We start from the raw sequence: 19,614 nt of genomic DNA on the forward strand, positions 1-19,614 counted from the left end.
CTTCATACATTATGTTTTCTTTTGCTTCCTCTCAATCGCAAAACACCCCCTCCCACCCTGCAGCCCTCCATTTTCTGTTGCTCAGAAATAAACAGCTTGATGTTTGACATTTACATCCAAATGGCCTTTCTCCTCATGTTTTTATAATGTCATAACAGCAGCTCTGTCTCCAAGCAGTACCATTCCTTGTTTCTAGGAACGAAAAAAAAAAAAACCCTTGGGGATGTGGGGGGTGTTGGTTGCCAGGCAACTAGAGATGATATTATTCTTTGGAAGCAGTATTGTCTGTTGTGAGATGGATGGACAGATGAAAGACAGAGGTAAATGACCCAGTACCCAGACATCTGCGTTTTCAATAAGACCTGTGTTAGTATTTGTAGTGCAGGTCTGAACTCATCCTTCTTTCTAGGTGCTTTAAGCTTCAGTTTGTTTTTTTAAACCAAAAAAATGATTTTTGTTTTTGTGGTCTGTACTGAGCGGAAGAGGTGGTCGCCTTTGTGCCAGGATGGAAGATAGTTGGGTTCGGGCCTAGAAGGAACCTAAAGTGACCTGTCCTTTCGAATGCATCTGAGTCCTTGAAAAAAATCCAAGAAGCTCATTCTCGAATGTCTATGGCCTTTGACCTTTGACCTGGGACAAGCCGTATGTTACTGCTCATGCAGTTGTCTTCATGGTCAGGTCTGCAGGAGAGCTGAAATCCGCAGTTTTAGAGGCTCCAGTAAACTTAGATCAGCAGTGGATGTTTGTATCGCTCCCAGAACTTCAAAAGAGGGGCGCATGACAAATCTCGCGGTCATGGGGACGAGAAGGTGGGATGTGGGATGGACCACATGGTTAGACACGTGGACCGCGTTCCAGGGAGCTCGTGTGAACTGTCAGATGAGGTGTGCACGCGATGCGCACCCACACACACGCTCTCACATATGGGGCCACATGCCTACGTACGCACACAAGTCTCAAATTCACGAGTCAGCAGTGCCGTGGCCATGATAACAGCTGCCAGCCCGGACATCCTTGGGGTGATGGGTGACTCATGTCCGAATAAACGGCTCGAGGCTATTTCTGGCCACCTCCACTTGGAGTCGAGGTTGTCCGACAGCTTCATCCGAAGCTCGTCTCACCCTGTAGGCCCCCGTCCCTTCCATGTAGTTCCTTGTTCCTGCCGTTGAAGTATGATTCACCATTTGTGACGTTATCTACCTCATGTTATGAAAATTTGTTCCGAACAGATGGTTTGCCATCATTACCCTTTCAGAAAGAAAACGGCAGACGCACCGCAAGATAAAACGAAAGGTGAACGGTTGTGGAACGCGGCCATTCAGCACGAATTTCATTGGCCGCGCTAATTTGACTTTGATTAGTTTTTCCACAAATCTTATGGCCGCCGCGGAGGTTTTTCCAAAAAAAAAAGAAAAAAGTGGTAACGGAAAACATAGTGATCGACGTGGGAATGGAGCAGAACCGAGGGATTGCTGTGGATAACGCTGCATTTATTTCTTCTCATCAGTACCTTGAAGAACAAGGAGCTCTCTCCTGTGATTGGGCAGAAGATTGTCCAGGGGGCGTGTCCCATGGGGAGTGCAGCCAATAGCGGACAAGGGCAGCTCAACAACGACCAGAGCCCACACGCCCTTCGCACAGGTACCGTCCAATCGGATCTGTTCATTTACCTAAGTGGTTTCCGTTGTGTTTTTTTGATCAAATATGAATGCGCCGAATTGTGACACCGACAGGTTTGGAACACCTGAGAAATAGTTGCGCGTGCGTTAAAAACACTCGCTTGGCCCCTCTTTCATTCTCTGATCCGTTGTCACATTTCCAAAAATGCTCCGTTTCTCTATGAATTTCGTATTTTCCCAAAATTGTTCATTCAGCTGCCAACGTTACATTTATTCATGTAGCTGATGCTTTTCTTCAAAGCGACTTATAACGTTAAGGTTGCAATTATCACAAGTTACAACTATTTGCCCATTTATACAGGGGGGTACTTTTTACTGGACTAATTTAGGGTAAGTATCTTGCTCAAGAGTACTGAAACCACAGGTGGGGATTGAACCAGCAACCTTTAGATCCAAAAGCAGTAGATATAACCACTATGCAACCAGAGGTCTGTTGTTCTTCAAGCTGACTTAGAATGTTAAGTTACTTACCATTATTTACCCCTTTGGACAATTTTAGTGGCACAATTTAGGGTAAGTAGCATGTGGGATTCAAACCTGCAACCTTCAGGTTGAAAGATAGGAGTTCTAACCCCTATACTACCAGCTGTGCTGTAATATACTCCAGTTCCTCTTCTTATAGTGAACTTACAATTTTTAACCATTCAAACATTTTCCAGCTTATTTTTATATGTCACTTCACTTATTTTTATATGTTTCTTCACTTAAGTATTTCTGACAATTTGTCGTTTCTAGCGAAGTACATGAGTCATGTTTGCACGCAGAGTCAATTGATGGTAGCAAAGCACACCAGACAGGAGCGCTGGACCATTGTCATTTTTTTTTAATTTAGCTCAAAGTTAATACGAGACGTTTAATAATGATTTGTTTTATTCATCTGAAATTTTTACAAAATTTAACCAATAGACAGGGATGAGCAATAACTATTATTAAGCTTCTGTTGATTGTGATTTAGTGCTAATATTAAAGTTACGAACAAAACAGGTGGCAAACTTCTGATCCCAGTTTAGTTCATAAGCTGAGGAGCCAGTGAATATGTATCATATAAGGAAATATATTTTTCAGAATATCAGCGCAACAGTGAAACATGGTAAAGGGTAAAGAAATGAAAAAATTTACATAAATCTAATTTTTTTCAATTCCAAAGGTTGTTAAGAGGTTTGTTAATATTAATTAGATTTAATGTTACAAAGTTCTTTATTGTACTCTGGCAAAATGAGACAGTGTCCACTTGTGCTGCTTGTCCCCGCTGAGGTGTCCCGCTCCATTGGTCTCCATGTCCATTTGTTCCAATGTGCAGGGAGGAAGCTGGCCCCCATCCCGCCCAAAGTCCCGTTTGTCCAGTCAGGCGGGGTGTCGGACCAGTCGACGGGTCAGCCGTCACCCGTCAGCCTGTCCCCAACCCCTCCTAGCACCCCGTCACCATACGGGTTCAGCTACCCCCAGGGCTACGCCACCATCGCTTCCCCAGGCCAGAGCATCCCAGCCACACCCACCTCCCTGTCATCTCCGCCCTCCCTAACGGGCACGCTTACCAAGTCGCGGCCCACCCCTAAGCCCCGGCAGCGGCCCAGCCTGCCCCCGCCCCAGCCCCCGACAGCCCCCGGCTCCAGCCCCCGTGCCCTGGACCACGGCCTGCTGGACGGGTTGTCCCCTGGAGAAAGCATGTCCACAGGTGAGTCCGTCCCCGCGGCGTCTCCTAGCAACCGCCGAGCTGCTTGATCTGACCCCCACAAGTGAAAGGCCTTCCAGGAATGTTCTGTACAGCTTTCAGTGGAAGTTCATTATTTTGAACAATCCAGAAATATCCTGCTGCACACATTATCTTTCATGCCCTTTCCTCAGTCAACGGTTGTGTATTCTTGCTTATCTCTGTTTTTTTTAAATGGGTGAAAACATGAGCTTTGCCCAAAATATTTCCTGTTGTATCTGTATATTACAGGTTGACTCAGATGAAAGATATAAATTCTTGATCGATGCCACCGAATGCCTAGTGTTCTGTGCTCACAGAGGACAGCACTTTCATCACTAATACTCATCTTGGGACTGAATGTCGCCCGATTTATTCACGGGTTAGGGTTTGTAAAAACTCCCGATGTTGCTATAATGAATAAAAAATGATTCTTTAAGGGTTTTCAAAAACTTTTCAGTATTCTATTAAACAACACTAAAATGAAAACTAATTGAAAAAGTCCAAAAAATAAAGTTAAACTGGTTCGAAATTTTTTTATTTTTTTTGAAAACGTGCCACTCGGCTGTCTATAAAGCTTCTTTAGCATATAGTGTCTATGATGCAATCGTCGTTAATGGGTATTGCGAAATAGCAAATAAATAATACAGTGCCCACCATCCCAACACGGCTCCGCTGTTCTTTCTCAGTGCCGAATTTTGGCAAGGGAGTGGTGACAGGTCTGTCCTCTGTACATCCATCTTGACTTGCTTTTATACTGTTTTCAGCTATTAAAATTACTTTCCTCTGTCGATTGCTGTTGTGTACCTGCAGCTGTATGAGACGAGTCATTCAGTGTGGGGGGGACTTTTAGGGTAAGCTGGAGTGACGCTGCGAAGCCTCACCTCGCCATATGGCTTTCTCTGCGGCTTCCTGCAGACTGCTGTCTTTTTTATATATATATCTGTATACATGGACCATATTTATATATTTATATGTGTGTGTATACTGTATATCTGCTGTGTGTAGTCCACCACTAACCCATCCTGTGGGTGCGGCCTATTGCATGGGGGCTGAACCCGAGCGATGCATGGCTTTGGACACGCTTTGTGGTGCCAGCGCTGCCGCTGTCCTCACCACCGTCGTTTACGAGGCGTTTGCCCCCCGCCGCCGACACTTGGACCCACCTCCAGCACTGCCTGCCCCCCCAGCTATGTCCCTCTAATTTACATGGTTTGCCTGAGCACTAAGTGCTGGATGCTCAACACCTCTTCCCAATGCCCCACCCAGATGTTAAACCCCGCCCCTAGGTCACGCCCAAGCCTCAGAACTTATGTGTTTCAATGGAAGCCCCCCCCGGTCTCTTCCCCCTTACCCATTGCCCCTGTGGAATGGGAGCTCTTAGGCTTCTCTGTTTTTTAAGCACTTAGGATTTAGCACTTGATGTCATCATACTCCCAACACTGCTCAGTGTTTCTCTGAGACTATTACCCAGAATCCCAGTGGGCTCCCAGGCCATTGCATACGATGGCTTCCGTGCATATGATGCGTCTTACTGGCGTTATGAAGTGTTTGGTGTAAAGTTTGCCTCCTGCGTGACGACTGACTGCTGCTTCCTTGCCTTCCCGGCCCTCCCCTTCACCTCCCTACGACATACTGGGAAATCCACGGGCACGACCACGCCTCCCCAGAATCACTCCTGGACCTGGAACCCCCCACCATAAATGTTGAACTGGACGGCAAGTCTGAGGGCGCCCCCGGCGGGGACTCGGAGGCTGCAGTCGATGCGACCGGCAAGGTTGAGTCCGAGGACGAGTCGGAGAGCACGGTCCTATGACCCTGAGAGTCACCGCCAGCCCTTCTCAGCCCGTCCCGCTCACCCACAGCTTACCTGGACCACCACTCTGCCTCTTGCTCCTCCTCCTCTTCCTCCATCAGTGTACAAAGTACTCTTTCAGGTGAACCGCCCCGTCCCCGTCTTGGATCGGAACCGGCTTCCGTGCTGCTCCGCTTCTATTCTACTGACGGCAAGGTCGAAAGAATGCCTCTCTACTGAATATAGACTTTAAAACCACTTTGCAACTTTCATTTGAACCACTTTCACTTTAGATATATATGTATACATATATATATATGTATGGCATGGTATTTTTTGAAGTTTACTTTTATTTTTTCATTTTTTTTAATTTAGTTTTTTTTGCATTTTTCAACTCTTTTGCCTCCCTGCCATTATGTTTCTGTGACTGGCGCTGCCCTCTGGATCTGAGGCTGATCTCGTCTCGCCCCGGACTCGCGGTGAGGGTGGAAGGCCATATAGAAACCTGCTGTGTACAGGCAGGGGGTGGAACAGGTTTGAATGCATTCGTGACAGGTGCCCACCCCCCCCTTTCCCATGCAGCCCCCTTGCGCTGTCACTGTAGTGATCACCGTGGTTATTGCCTTTGCATTTACAACGATCGGTTAGCGTAGTGTGCCTCGGATCCTCATAGTGAGATAGATAGGTTTAATAATATTACTTAGATTATAAATGGCATATTTTAAAAATATATTTTAAATGTATATAAATATACTCATATAAAAGAGCACATTTATAAATGTAAACATACACTTTAAGGTCTGTCGAAGGGCACATTTTTCAAATGCGAGGCTCTGAGGTGTCTGATGCACAAAAATGGTAGTCGTGGTTCAGTGGGCGGGGTCTATCATTGCTCCACCCACCACGTCACGGTCTGCAGGTTCGTGATTAACCCCAGGACCCGGATTTAGCTAAGATTTGCCTTGTGCCAGGTCACCCTCCGCCCTCTCCTCCCACCTGTACCCCTTCCCATTGACTCAGGAAGCCAAAAGAAAATGTGCAGACCAATATCAGAATATGAAACAGAAGGAATTATGATAATGCGTAATATATATATGAAAGTATATCTTCAAATAAATACACATATAATTATTTATTATTTTTCCCATTTATGATTTTTACAAAGACAGCGAGATAGTATTCTGACTGTGACAAGATCCATTGTGCCCACCTTTTGTGGTAGGATGCATCGAACCCGATCTCCAGGGCCACGCCTTTTGTGGGAGGGGCTAGATTGTCAAGGGGCGGGATCAAGTCTCCTGCACCTCATGCCCCTCCTCTTTACCTTTCCCACGGGGCACCTCATGCCGGACCCCTGGACGCAAACGCACTGCCCGGAAGCCATAACGCTTCTTCCTTCGCCCATAATTCCAAGTGCTAAATATTTCGCTTTCTACTGTAAATACAGAAATGCTGTACAGAAAGATCTGTATATATATATCCCTGGATAAATAAATTAAATACAGAATATATATATATATACGCGTGTCAAGGTCAATATAGATTCAGCAGATTTGGAAACATGTCACAAGCATGTTCTGTGTTTTTATCCTCACATGAGGAACATCGCATTATATAATACCATATTGCCGCTGTACCATCTTGCCAGATAGTCGCTGGCAAATATGAAATGCGGTAAGTTTTTGAGCAGTTCCGAGCGAGCTTTAATGGATGAATGAAGGTACGGCAAAGATACAGACTTCTTGTTTTGTAGGTGCCACCCCCGCATTCTGTTGAGTGCACGTAGGGGACACTCATATTTTGAGTAGACACCAGGTGTGGGATACCAGCGTCAGCCGTAGCATCACAAAGGCCTCACTCATCAGGATGTTTTATAGGTCGTGTGGGGGGTCAGGATGTGGGGAGGAGGCATGTTGGGGGAGAGCTTTTAAGAAGGGTTTAACATCCGGCTGTTCCCGTATGTATATTCCCCCATCATGTTAAAAAGCAATAAGGTTCAACGCTAGTCAAGGAATGGAGGGCTTCACACCTAAATGAGTAAAATATTAACAAATCAAAGTGCAATTACCATATTTATTGATCAATGTAAACTCGGGTACGTGGCGAGGGCCAGATTGGGAGAGAACCTCACTGGTCCGCTGTCCAACCACTCGATCGGATCATTATCACTCTTGATTTTTCCTTTCAAATGCGTCCTTTCGGCAGCAACGTTATATAGGCGACATCGGTGTTTATGGTGATGAAATGTATCCTTTGTTTGGTGCCGGGTGTTTCCACAGTAACGGTTGGTTGTGTCGGTAACTGGTCTGTGATGGTCCCTTAGCTGTTTTGTAAACAAGGGATGTCTTTTTCTAAAGCGGAAAACCGTAAGCATTTGAGTATGTATATTTTTTGCTTGTTCTCAATGGGGGTGATTTTTATAGCAGCTGCTAAGTCCTACTGTGAAGCGTAGGAGAATTTCTCAGAGTTGACCATGTTTTGTTTTTGTGACCGTGCCCGTTCGAAGGGAACGGTACCAGGCGTTTTCCATGCCTAGGTGGACCGTAGCGGTAAACACTTGCTGCTGATCATCTTCCTCTGGTTGTCTGAGGGACAGCAGATGGAGCAGCGTGTTGTTGGGGTAGGAGGACATCTGGGTACATCTGCTGGGGCGGGACTTGGAGTCATAACTTCGTCCAATGCGGAGCTGCATTCAGGGGAGGCGGGACTTTTCCTGGCTGCTACAATGAGCCAACCTAAGCAATGGAGGTGCTGGTGTTCGCACGCTGCCTCCGACTTCATCTAGCCATCCATTCAATATTGCACCGGTCCATCTGATGACGACGGCATTCCTAGACCTTCTCTTAACTTAATCGATGGACATCCTCCTACCTTTCCTAATGCAACACAAAAATATAAAATAAAAGCCGCCATCGTGCTGCCGTCCTGCTGGGAGATTTCTGTTGAACCCAAAAGTCCTGTTGCATTTAAAATGCAGCAAATAACCATATTTTGCCAAACCCAAGGAAATAAAGAGTTTTGACTGGAGGAAAACCTGATGATGCTGTACGTGTGGCTTGGTGAAGGGGGTGAAGAGCTACGGTTTGCAGACCAGTAGGTGGCGTAGTGGTTAAGGGAAGAACTTTGTAAGCTGAAATATGCCAGTTCAAGGCCCAGGCTGCATTCTTCTTTACTAACTGAAAGGGTTCTTGTCCTCATTCGCCCCACTGACATATCCAATTGATCAAATGGGTGCAGTTGATATGAATCGGAAATTCTGAGTCAAAGTTTCTTCAAATTCGTTGCATCATGAGATAACTTCCTCTTAGTGTGACAAATGTTTTACCGTTCAGAGCCCATCCTGAGTCCCTATCCTGGGACTGAACCAATGTCAGCATCGACAGGATAAATCCTGAGTCGCGACTGAGGCTGCGTGGGATCAGCTCAGCGCAGCTGTAATTCAAACTGGTTTTTGCGGCCAATTAGTTGATTCCATCTAGCAAAGTGGGCATTCACCTATTGCTCTCAATCATGGGGGGAGATGGATTCCCCCCCCCCAAACCTGTGGCAGTAAGCTTTTCTTTCCTTTGTCACCTGTCTGCTCCACCCCCCACCCCCGTTGCCCAAATAAGCACATTACCTGATTTACCTTTATGTATATTTAAAAGGTGCAACACTGTGGTGCATGCTGGGGCTGTGTTTTTTGCGCCCAACCAAGACGTTGTTATTTCGTTTTGTTCTTAGATTTGTGTTGAAGTTGGGGAAGAAAAAAAAAACGCGTCTGATTGGTTGAGGGGGTCGAAGAGAAATAGAGAAGGACTAAGACGATAAGCTGGAGTGCTTTTAGAATGCGCTCCGCACCACCATGCTCCAGATGCTCAGGAGCGTAGGGTCAGTTCCTGGAGGGGCTCAGAGCCAGGAGTGGTCACTCCCATTAGACAAGGTCCCCTCCTCACCATGCTGATCCCTCCCATGAACACAGCCCCGCCCCTTTGCTCCGCCTCCCGAGTGGAACCAATTGTGTACTGTTCAATCTGCATCAATCCTTATCAGAATGTCAAGACGATTAAATTTACGTTTTTAACAAGGGGTGTGTGCTTTCGTTGATTCTGTGCGTGTGTGTGCATGCGCGCGCTTACGTAGGATGTTGTGCGCTAACTCCACATCCTAGAAACACTAGTGGGACCGAAGATTTGTTTGACTTTTGTTTTATTTATAACTCCAAAGTTGATTTTTACCCCAAATTCACTGTCAAAAGTTTAATACAGGCATTTTTCAGTTTATTTCCTGGATATGATCTACGAAAAAAATTCAGCCAAGCTACAGTATATTATAATTTTGCAATATAGTATGTGAAATTATATATATATTGCGCAATCATTAAAATTTATAGTACAATTTTTAATTCAGGCTGAATGCAAAAGAGGCGTGGGGGCGCAGTGGCGCAGTGGGTTGGACCACAGTCCTGCTCTCCGGTGGGTCTGGGGTTCGAGTCCCGCTTAGGGTGCCTTGCGACGGACTGGCGTCCCGTCCTGGGTGTGTCCCTTCCCCCTCCGGCCTTACGCCCTGTGTTGCCGGGTAGGCTCTGGTTCCCCCGTGACCCCGTATGGGACTAGCGGTTCTGAAAATGTGTGTGTGTGAATGCAAAAGGGTTGCAGCTGCTGCCTTTACGTCTGAAGGTTGTCAGTTCCGATCTTCAGATAGTACCGTTGAGCAAGGTATTTGTTCCGAATTACTCCAGTTAAATTACCCAGCTGGGTAAATAGCTGTAAGTTGCTTTGCAGAAAAGCGTCAGATAAATGTGAAATTAAACTTATTTAAAATGACTGTAATTATGTCGTCTACATGATATCCTGCTCACTCCGTGTTTCTGACCATTTCAACACATAAGCGAGTTTAAGGTTTTTAACGTGGCCCTTTCTAAGAGGAGGAGCCAGTGTGTTTCTTTCTTTCGGTCAGACTCTTTTAGCTTTAATTTGTCAGCATAGTAAATGCAAATATGATTATTAAAAAAAAAAGTTTTATTTCGGTTTATCAAATGCAAGAAGTGAAATGTAATTGTAGAAACAAAACAGTCAGTGGATTAGGGGGTTTGGACTCTATTAAAATGTGTAAATGCTGTTCCTGGTCGTCTTCTGCATGAGTTCAAGCATCGCCTTCGATGAACCACGCCGCGACCACCGATGGATCCCATGCTGGAGCTGTCTTCCTGGGTTATGACATATTCTCTGGTGTCCCAGTGGATATCGATGTCAGGCTGCTTGGAGACAGTGCGACACGTCAGAAAAACTGCACGGAAAATGCAAAACGGACTTTTTGTTGACTAAACAGAGACCCCGAAGGACTGCTGGATGCTAAAGGGTCTCGACCCCATTGTTTCAGAGCTCCGGCCGAGCTGCTTTGAAACCCTACTGTACGTTTTCCATTTCCGGACAGTTAAATCCATCCATAATTCAAAAATATTCATCTTAGATACGTATCAACTATCTTTCAAATATAATTGAATGAATTACGTTTTATCCGCTTCCTCAAAAGGCATAGAATCCAATTTTGTTTCACATATTTCTCTGTTAGAGAGCAATTACTGGTACTGATCATCCAGAAATAGATATTTAATGGTGTCACAGAAACACGACCAGACTGGGCTTCTCATGTAGGGGTTACTAGGACATGCCTTAGGGTTAGAGTTCTGCTCCTTGATGGGATATACTGTATTTATCCGTCCGGCTCTTATTGGGTCCAATGGTTTTATGTAATGCAAAACGCACAGTTATCACTAATATTTTGTCTTACACAACATGAATGACCTTTGTTCTAAGCTCGAGTCATAATGATATATATAGGGTAAAGCAAATACTTGCTTAGTGTGTGACTTTCAAAGGTCGGATGGAAAGCGCGAAGGTTCGGACACGAGACTCTCGCCAGAGTACCACGGCGGTTCCATTGAAATCGACAGGAACGTGAAGTTCGAGGTAAAACGTGCTCCGGCACACGGAGAGTTCACGAGCACTCTTTTCGGGCGAGTAAAACTTTAACAGGGTCACGCCTCTCACCTTTGACCTCCGAGCTAAACCGTGGCTGGCTGGTTGCTTCCGAAGACGTGTCCTGCAAACAATAACACGGCACACATGTCATGGACCTGCGTTCAGCCGTTGGATAATTTGACAGTTTTCTTTGTCGTGTGAACGATCCGCAAGCGCAGAGGTGTAAGATCTGTCACGTAGACCTGCGGTGAGGCTGCAGAGTGGGCTGTGGGTTCAGACGCGAGTTCGATGTTTGGTGTTTGCATGTTATCCCCCTTTGCGTTGATTTTCTCCAGGTGCTCTGTCTGGTTTTTTCTCCAGGTGCTCTGGTTTCCTCCCAAACTTCAAAAACGTGTGTTTCAGGAGAAACAAATTAATGTGTGTGTTGTGTTAATTTATCAGACGCTTTTTTCCAGCACAACTTCCAATGAACTCTATGTAGTGTTTTCAGCCCACACACCTTATTCACCGTGGTGACTTACACTGCTAGATACATTATTTACACTGGGTCACTCATCCATACATCAGTGGAACACACTCTCTCTCTCACTCACACACTATGGGGGAACCTGAACAGCATGTCTTTGGAGTGTGGGAGGAAACCAGAGCACCCAGAAACAGGGAGAACATAACAACTCCACACAGACTGAGTGGGGATTGAACCCATGTTCTCTCACCTCACCCAGGAACTGTAAGACAGCAACACTTCTCACTGTGCCACCATGCAACATCACATCATTTAGCAGACACTTCTCCAAAGCAACTTCCTGTGAATTCTATGTAGTGTTATCAGCCCACACACCTTATTCACCGCAGTGACTTACACTGCTAGATACCATACTTACACTATGTCACTCATCCATACATCAGTGGAACACACACACTCACACAGTACAGGTGAACCTGAACTGCATGTTTTTGGACTGTAGGAGGAAACCAGAGCACCCGCAAGGAGACCCACACAGATATGGGGAGAACATGCAAACTCCACACAGAATGAGTGGGGATCGAACCCTCATTCTTTCACACCACCCAGGCACTGTGAGACAGCAGCGCTACTCGCTGTGCCACCCTTGTATTTGAGTGACTGTGTGTCATTGCCCTGTGATTGACTGGCGCCCCATCCAGGGTGTATCCTTCTCCCAACCTATGCTTCCAAGATAGACTCTGGACCACCGCGACCCTTCACTGCACCAGCGGTGCCTGACGATGGATGGAACTGCAGCGATATAACAGACCGGTGTGTAGGTGAACACGGGTGTGATGTTCTCATCTGAAGCTGCACACACTTTGGCCCCCGTTGCACTAGTCTGCTTTAAGGCTCTACGAAGGTGTGGTACACAGGATTGTAAAAGTGCACACACACGCGTGTCAGGGAAGGAACCTCCTACCTGAGTCCAGGAGCACATCCACGGGTGAGTGGTAGGTCTGAAGGTACTGCGGTGGTGTGAGCAGATCCTCTCTCTCCAGCAGCTGACCCAGGACCTCCTGCGAGAGCATCACCTCCGGCATCTGGTCGACTGAGGCCTCCTGGGCAGCCTCTGAGCCCTGCCGGGTGGAGAGCTTGGTTTACGGTTAACGCACTCTTTGGAATGACAGTCAATGGAGTTTTAATTGGAGCCTTTAAGCGGAACTGTCATTTCACTTCGTCACAGGGACGCGACCACATTTCACTCCTGAGGGACAACAACCGCGCGGTGACTCTAGAGCGGAGCTCATGGGTCACTCACACTGAGGATCATTTGGCTGGGCCGGTCAAATGCCTTGCGTGTGATTCCTGACATGGGCGCATCTACTGTTTGGCTTATAGTGCTGGGAATTTGCCTGGCATGAAATGAACGATAATTGATCAGAACCACTATCTAGCGCTTTATGGCATGTAGCGGTCAGGATGAAAGGTGGAAGACTTTGCAGAGGTTGTCGAACCCGGAAGCAGTCGCCGTGGAGCTCTGAGGGCGGTTTCGAACACACCTTGAGGGTTTCGAGCAGGCGGCTGCCCAGCTTCATCAGTTGGGTCAGGGTGTCGGCCACCAGCTTCTCTGTGGGCTCGTGTTCTGTTCCGCCGGCCGGTGACCGAGCCGGTGGAGCGAGTACCTTGAAGGTCCACTGCTGGAAGAGTCTCCGAGGGATGTCATGTGACACCACCAGGATCCTAGCCTGGACAACCATGACGCTGCGGATTACAAGGAGACCCTTATCATAAAATTATTCATCCAATGAAGGGTCACACTGACCCACATCCTATCCTGGAAGCATAGGGTGTAAGGTGGGGTGGAGTACACCCTAGAGTCTCTCACACACATTGGGAAATTTGGAGTCACCAGGTCTCCAGAAACACATGTCTTTGGACGGTGGAAGGAAACCAGAGCACACCTGGAGGAAACTCCACACAGACTGAGCTGGATTCAAGCCCATGTCTGAATGAACAGCCCAGGAGAGTGAGGCACCAGTGCTACCCCCTGTGCCGCCGCACTGCCACTTATCCATTTAACAAAAGTGTTTTTTAGAGGTCAGAGTTGCTGCCTTTGGAACCGGAGGTTGCAGGTTCAAATCCCACCTCCTGCTGCATAACCATTGAGCAAGGTGCTGCTCACTTACAGAGACGGGTAAATTAATTTATGTGGCTTAATATTGTCAGTTGTTTTGGAGAAAAATTGATAATTAAATAACGAATTAACAAAAGTGAAACTCCTGTATATCTTCCGCACGTTTATGACTCTTCGGCGAGGGCACCATGAGACCCCCCTTCCCCGACCAGAGAGCTCACCTATCGGAGGGGCGCGTCAGCAGCTCTCCCAGGTCCTGCAGCACGGAGATAAGGGCCTCGCTGGAACACTGCGGGCAGAGAGTGCAAAAGGGCCGCCAGGTTTGAGCCAAAACAAAAACCTGCGTGTTTATTTGTTTAGAACCAATACACTACAGGGTGAACAAAAGCCAATTGTTTTGAGCGTCGGCATGGAAAAATCCAACGTTCCTTATTGACGGGCAGCGAACAATGGACTTGACTGCCGTATCCAGCTAGATGGATGTGAAGGTCAGCAGTTCAAATCCCAGGTGAAGCACTGCGATTATTAATGTGCTCAAATCCTCATTTAGTCATTTTTCCCTCGCAGGCATCAATAGTGAAGAGGTTACAAATTACACACTGTAACTAAAAATTTTATCATGTTCATTTTTTTTTGCATTTTCCATTCAGTTTTGTTAGATGAAACATACTTTTGCTGTTAGTTTGTACTATATGTGAGTTTTGAGAAATATATTCCACATTCTTGAAATTCGCAAAATTTGGCGAATTTCGGCGCCGGGTTCCAAGCACCGAATATTCCGGTACCTTTTAGGATCTGATGCTTTCTAGAATGTTCTGCAGCCTTCTACACTCTTCCAATGCCTGATGTTTCTGTACCTTTCTGGAATGTTCCAGTGCAGGATATGTGTTATTTTAAATAAATGACGTTTAAAATCTCTCAGTTCCTTATATGTGTAAGAGAAAATTCTCATAAATTCTTGAAAAATTTCATGAAAATAACGAACGCAAGATTCATCGGCTAAAAGTTGACTAGAAGATCTTGAGGTGTTTTTGTAATCAATAAAGTTTGACTAATCATAATCGGCACAAGAATTGACGTAACTGAGAATTTTGAAAAATTTTGTAGCAATTTTATTCATATGACCCTTTTTCTTAGAGTTGACTTTATACACTGAGCTGCTGATATTAATGTACCTGTTTAATTCCTACTCGATCAAATCAGTGTAAGTACCTTGGCTGATGGTATTGCAGTAGGAGGTGGGATTGGAACCCGGGCCCTTCTGTTGCAAAGCAACAGCGCCAACCACTACATCACACCTGCTCCCTCTTTCCACCTGCCTTCTGCAGCTATTGATTTTGCTTCCAGCTTAACACTTTATTAAAATCTCACTGAATGAAATATACAAGCAGAAAACATGCTTTATTGTATCATTCCTGCAACTAAATAAATTAATTCTGAAACCCATTTGGTTTAATAAATCCCTCGGTTACCTCATTTTAAAAGGCAGTGGACAATCAGGGTTCGTGGGCAACCATTAGTGTTAGGGTTCGGGTTACGTAATCGCTGTACTGCGGTAAATAACAGAAACAATTTGCACTGTTTCGTATAATTCAGTGACGAAAACTACATATATTCCTCTTAATCATTTCATAACAACTGAGTTTAATACATATATAAGTATTTATTAATTCTAGTTAATGTGTGCAGTTTAATAGCATTTTGATTTTGGGAGTTTAATGTAACACCTTCAAAAATAATACATTTAGTAAAAGCTCAGAAAATAGAGTCTTATTTATATATCTATATATTACAAACAACACACATGGGGTTGTTCCTGGAACACAAACCAACAACCCTCTGGTCACTGCTCTGTCTCTATGGAGTATGGTATTTGTCTGCCATCAGATCCCATGGTTATATTACAGGAGGTGCCCAGCACTGTTACCTCGACGATGTGAACCATGTGGGACGGGTAGAGCAGGAGCAGCCCTGTGATCTCCTCTCCTTGGTGACTGCGCTGCACCCTCTGATTGAGGCTCTCGAAATGAGCTGTGCGGGCGGCAGTGGAGCGCGATTAAAACGAATCACCGCAAGCGTCACATCTCCTGGAATGGGACGTTTCTCTCAGATTTGAAAGGGTTACGAGTAACATCACAGGTCCTGTAGATTTCATGCTGAATGTTTACTATAAGAAAGGGCTTCATCTGTCTTGTGGCTCCTAGGGGGTTCCTGTCTTGTAACTGCAGCGTCCATCTTTTTGGGGTTTACGTGTTCCGTGTAGCCTAGGAGGGGTGAACGGACAGCCACCGGTACTCAGAGCCCCAGGGCTTTGTCTACCTCCCAATTCCTTGGCATGGAACTTTTTTGTTTTCTTCTCCTCAGTTGCCAGATGGCTTATTTCACCATATTACCTTAGAAAACTGCTTGTTTTGTTTATGTTCACTTTGGTCTCTTTTATCATCATCAAGTATCACATTGGTGAGAAGAGCTTCAACAAAATACACTAGACTGAACCCACCCCCCACACACACACTGGCTGAAGCCACTTGTCCTGAGTGGGGTTGCTGCAAGCTGGAGCCTAACCCAGCGGCACAGGGCTGGAGGGGACACACCCAGGACAGGACGCCAGTCCATCACAAGGCACCCCAAGCAGGACTTGAACCCCAGACCCACCAGAGAGCAGGATCCAGCCAAACCCGCTGCACCATTACACCACCGCACCGCTGCTCTGCACTGAACCAAATTATCAAATCTATTCTTCCCTATATAGTTTTCCAAATACACACACACACACACACACACACACACATATATTTTCTGAACCGCTTGTCCCCATATGGGGTCACGGGGAACCGGAGCCTACCCAGTAACACAGGGCATAAGGCCGGAGGGGGAGGGGACACACCCAGGACGGGACGCCAGTCCGCCGCAAGGCACCCCAAGGGGGACTCGAACCCCAGACCCACCGGAGAGGAGGACTGTGGTCCAACCCACTGTGCCACCGCACCCCCCCAAATACATATATTTTTAAAATATATTTCACTGAACATATTTGTCCTTGCGATATCGAAGGCTGACCCAGCATAACGGAGACTGATTTCTGATCAGCTGAGGAATCACACTTTGACACACGGTCAATAACTTAGAAAGTGAGGTACAAATAGTTAACCCTTAAACTCAAGTGACTCTCGCCAAACCAGGTTGCCTGGTCCTCCACGATGAAAGAGAACGTGAAGAAGGAATGGATAAAAAGGAACAGATCAAGCAAGATCCTACCCAAAAGCTGTAAACATTGCATTATTATTATTATTGACCTCCATTTAGATGACATCTTTGTCCAAGGAGACCTGTACTGTTAGCAAAGAGTGTTTCTGTGCGTTATATGACACTGACAGCGACGCGGTTCTCCCACGTAATCCCAGCTCTCGGGATGTACCGCTGTAACATTCAACCTACCTCCCAGCTCCCTTTTGTCAGCAAGGCCAGGGGAGAGGCTGCCAATAGCAACGAGCCGGTGCAACAGGAACTTCTGGAGGCAGGGGGATGCAGTGATTGAGATGACGGCTGACAGGTAGCAGTGGCGAAACACCCCATCTCACACACACACACACACACACACACAATTATGCACGTTATAATCATTGCAACCTAACACACCGTATTTGACCGTTCCCCTCAATGCAAAGCATGCCAACATAACTATTCTAAGAACAATAGGTCGCATGGCACCAAACCCCCCTCCCCACCTCCCGGTGCACGAACTGGTCCAAAGTGCAACATAAACAAAGCACCTGAAGGTCACCTGAAAAGGTGTGTCTGATGACCCGAAACAGAAAGCAGTGCTGTTCTGCTGAATACCGGCATCTCAAGGCTTCCGAGCTAAAAACAGCAGGGATCGGATTGCGTTTCGTTCCTAGAGCCGCTGTGCCGAGCCCGGGTTCCAGGACACACGGCTACTTCTTGAGTTCAACAGCCTCTCAACACACTCTTTGAGTTCAACAGGCCAGAAGGTGTCCATAGTAAAGTAAGGTTTTCCAAATCATAAGGTTCTACTTCATTTTCTCGACCAGTTGGCTACAACATATTAAAAGCAGAAATTTTAAGGATGGCAGTAGACCGATGCAGGGCGCAGACCTACTGACCATCTCATCTTGGGGGCTCAGGAGCATTCGCTGGTCCCACAGGCGATGAAACAGGCTGCTGCCCTTCTTTTCCTTGGAACCTTTCGGGTTCTCGGCCCGCTTCCCTACCGGCATGGCTGTGAGCCTGGAACCAACCCCAACCCTGTGTTTATCGCCCCCGCGCACGTTACATCCTGGAGACGCGGAGATCCCGCTGGGCCAACAGCGGCTGCGGGGAAACAGCCGTCAAAAGGCAAAACAAAACACACCCCGTCTCATTGATTGGGGAAATAGCAGAAGTGGGGTGTGCGTGCAAGGGGTGGAGACATGCCCCGCCCCCTCCTCTGCTAAACTTTGCAGAGAGAGGAAGGACTGGGGAGGGTGAGCATATTTTAAACTTGACCCCTCCCTTACACCACCACCCCCATCCCCCACGCCCAACCCTCTCACAAACATCTTATGCATTCGTATCGGCGGCTGAAGAGGCCAAATCGCCATGACAACAGATTGCATGCCCTCTCACGGAGAGACTCCGATGGCCGGAGAGTCTCTCCACGCCGAGTCAAATTGGTATTAGATCGAGACTGAACCATAAATTATTAGTTATTCATTTATGTGAAGCTTTTCTCCAAGGTGGCTTACAGTGTTGGGTTTGTACACTCAGTTACTCCTACCGATTTACCCATTTAGACAGCAGGGTAATTTTTTACTGTATCAGTGCAGGGTATGTATCCTGATCAGGGGTACTGTAGCAGGAGTGGGGATTCAAACCCAATTCCATCAAGCCCTAACCATTACGCAAACCACTGGGGAGCGTGGTCCAGAGGATTCGGTGGTACAGATGTGTATCCCAGCATCCCTGTAGACATGATGAGCCACTGCTTAGAGACGCTCGTCCTCTGAGTCCCACAATAATCTGTAAGATTATGTAAAAATAAATTTTCCCCAAAAAATATCTAACTTTTCTCAAACTCAGTTCTTCCAAGAATTAATACCTCCTGCTTGGAGAGACATGACAGATGTGTCTCTGCCAGCCCTGCGTCACACAATTGAAGCCTGTGGCTGCTGTGCAGAGTGTGTGTGTGTGTGTGTGCATTTCTTTACAAGACAGCTCAGTACAAACCTTTCTAAGGGCCCTGTATGAGTCCAGCACATGGACGAACAGCGACTCTCTCTCCTCAAAAAGAGGACTCCCGTCGTCCAAGTGGTCCATCCGAGCCCTGTGCGGTCCGGACGCCATGACTGACATGGTTGTTTGGCCTTGTTGCCAAGCAACAGGCTCCCTGCCACAGCGGTGCCTTAAAAGAGCTGCAGGAGGTCATTTGCCTGTTTAAAGTCGCAGGGTGTTTTTGCAAGGAAGTGTGCCGTTACACAAAACCGAGTTCTCACACACATGTGCGCCTGCAAAACACCAGTAACAAGAGCAAAGACGTAAACGATCAAACTCTTTGAACAAAAACCATCAAACACTTTTTCTTCACATGAGCAGGTGTTTTAATACAGAGTATAAGAGTCTTTGGCTGCGTGGAAAGTATTGCAGTTATTAAAACAACATATGGTACATTTAGGAGGTATACCTGTACAGGTAGAAAAAATAAGCTTCATTCCAACTTTTTACATTTTGATACATAGACACTGACATTTTATGCTTCCAGAGTCATATTAATTTCACAGTTTATAATATTTTAAATCATTCTCTTCCACCGTGTGCATTTAAAGCATATCCAGGCTGACAGAATTCTTTAAAGAAATTCTTTAAAAGAGAAAGTGTAAGATTTTTGACTGGATCATGGAATTAG

At 46.3% G+C, this 19,614-nt stretch overlaps 2 protein-coding genes across 8 annotated transcripts in view; one reads left to right on the plus strand and one right to left on the minus strand.

The window, feature by feature from the left end:
• Nucleotides 1-9,234, plus strand: part of arhgap44b (Rho GTPase activating protein 44b) — a 54,306-nt gene extending 45,072 nt beyond the window's left edge. For 5 of the 7 annotated variants that reach the window (XR_003797673.1, XR_003797676.1, XR_003797674.1 and 2 more), the window contains 3 exons: nucleotides 1,508-1,641; nucleotides 2,980-4,223; nucleotides 5,040-9,234. Coding sequence is in view for 2 of the 7 variants with exons in the window: in XM_029251862.1 (XP_029107695.1) it covers nucleotides 1,508-1,641; nucleotides 2,980-3,354; nucleotides 5,040-5,185 (655 nt within the window). In the remaining 5 variants the exon portion in view is untranslated. The remainder of the gene's footprint in view (nucleotides 1-1,507; nucleotides 1,642-2,979; nucleotides 4,224-5,039) is intronic. The other 2 variants (XM_029251854.1, XM_029251862.1) reach the window with 2 other exon arrangements.
• Nucleotides 9,235-10,329: 1,095 nt separating this feature from the next.
• On the minus strand, nucleotides 10,330-17,901 carry tex47 (testis expressed 47). The gene is made up of 8 exons (XM_029257675.1): nucleotides 17,837-17,901; nucleotides 17,151-17,223; nucleotides 15,640-15,743; nucleotides 13,934-14,001; nucleotides 13,138-13,339; nucleotides 12,558-12,714; nucleotides 11,197-11,248; nucleotides 10,330-10,400 (listed from the first exon to the last, which is right to left on the minus strand). The coding sequence occupies exons 1-7, from the start codon at nucleotides 17,861-17,863 to the stop codon at nucleotides 11,211-11,213; spliced, it is 669 nt and encodes a 222-aa protein (XP_029113508.1). The 5' UTR covers nucleotides 17,864-17,901; the 3' UTR covers nucleotides 10,330-10,400; nucleotides 11,197-11,210.
• Between the last annotated feature and the right edge of the window lie 1,713 nt (nucleotides 17,902-19,614).

Source organism: Scleropages formosus, chromosome 1 (genome assembly GCF_900964775.1).
Source record: "Scleropages formosus chromosome 1, fSclFor1.1, whole genome shotgun sequence".
NCBI classification, from domain to species: domain Eukaryota; kingdom Metazoa; phylum Chordata; class Actinopteri; order Osteoglossiformes; family Osteoglossidae; genus Scleropages; species Scleropages formosus.